Source organism: Uranotaenia lowii, chromosome 3 (genome assembly GCF_029784155.1).
Source record: "Uranotaenia lowii strain MFRU-FL chromosome 3, ASM2978415v1, whole genome shotgun sequence".
In the NCBI taxonomy this organism is placed as follows: Eukaryota; Metazoa; Arthropoda; class Insecta; order Diptera; family Culicidae; genus Uranotaenia; species Uranotaenia lowii.
Genome location: NC_073693.1, coordinates 171119999 through 171121246, shown reverse-complemented (window position 1 = coordinate 171121246; position 1248 = coordinate 171119999). Strand labels below are relative to the sequence as shown.

General features: G+C 38.1%; 1 protein-coding gene across 1 annotated transcript; it reads right to left on the bottom strand.

Annotated features, from left to right (window-relative positions):
• Positions 1-285: 285 nt before the first annotated feature.
• On the bottom strand, positions 286-1035 carry LOC129752838 (uncharacterized). Its single transcript, XM_055748621.1, has one exon. The coding sequence runs from the start codon at positions 1033-1035 to the stop codon at positions 286-288; it is 750 nt and encodes a 249-aa protein (XP_055604596.1).
• Between the last annotated feature and the right edge of the window lie 213 nt (positions 1036-1248).

The following is a 1248-nucleotide window of genomic DNA, read 5'->3' as shown; positions in this document are numbered from 1 at the left end:
TTCCATAAACATACATGAAGAAACAATTTTTATTCCATTAATTCATACCTTACCGGGTTCATGATAATACGTACATGTAAAAAAGGAATAGAAAATAAAATAAAGTGTGATATTCTAAAAAATAAAATTGTGATTAATTTTCTATAAAATCAGTATTTATTGAGAAATTCAAAATCAATATAATAATAAATAATAATAACATAAATTCATCAATTCAGTTGAATAAATTTAATATAAATAAAAAAAATATAATAATGAGGTAGTTAAAATGATGATGACTTTATTTTAAGGCAAAATTTTAACTTCCTCATCGCCCTCCAAAAATTCAACTTGCCATGTGATGTTACTTTGCATGTCTTCGATGCTTTTCTCAACACTGTCCCTATTTTCGTCTTCGGACTCGACCGCCTTCCTCTTTCGTTGCCGTGAGACTGGCTTTCTAGTTCCTGACATTTCCAAGAACCGTTGTTTGGAATTTTTCAAACATCGATGCAGAAAAGATTTGCATTCGTCAAGAGAATACAGCGGATCCGAATACTGCACTGTTCGATAAAACAAATTGATTGTTTTATCGAACTTGATGAAAGGTATTTTCTGCTGTTTTGATCCGGCAGCAGAAGTGGAAGTTCGAGATGCTCCTGTCCAGGAGCATTTTGTTAAAAATGCACGGCAGAAAAAATAGTCTATAATTTGTAGACTCACTGTAGCGCCTTGTTTATAGAACCGGTTTTGGCCATGTAGCATTCCAAGCGATGCAACTGTAGCTTGCACAAATTTCCTATCGCGGCAACGGTCTTCTAAAGCCTCAAGATCGGCCAGGCTTTTTACGGGCTGCAGAGGCGGTTCGTTGATGGTGACTGGGCTAGCCGATGATGTTCCATGTTCCATTAGCCGTCCTGCTAACGCATCCAATTTTGCGTTGAGGTGGGACAGTAGCAAGAGGCATTTATTGACCTTGGTAGTCAAAGTGTCATGTTCCTCTGCAGCCTCGTCCGGTTCGGTTTGTGAAAAAGCGTTTTTAAAATACGGCACCATTCCTGATATGGGTCTCGACACTACGAGTAAATTATATGAGTTATGATTATGGTATTTAGCTTACTAATGATACTTACTGTTATGAGCTATGCTTCATATAGCTCAAATGATGCCTTTTCGACGTCCGAAGATGTGGAGTAATCACTACACTGGAGCAGAGCACAGAAGCACGCAGAAACACCGCGGTTCGAGTCCGGATGCAAGTAGGAAACA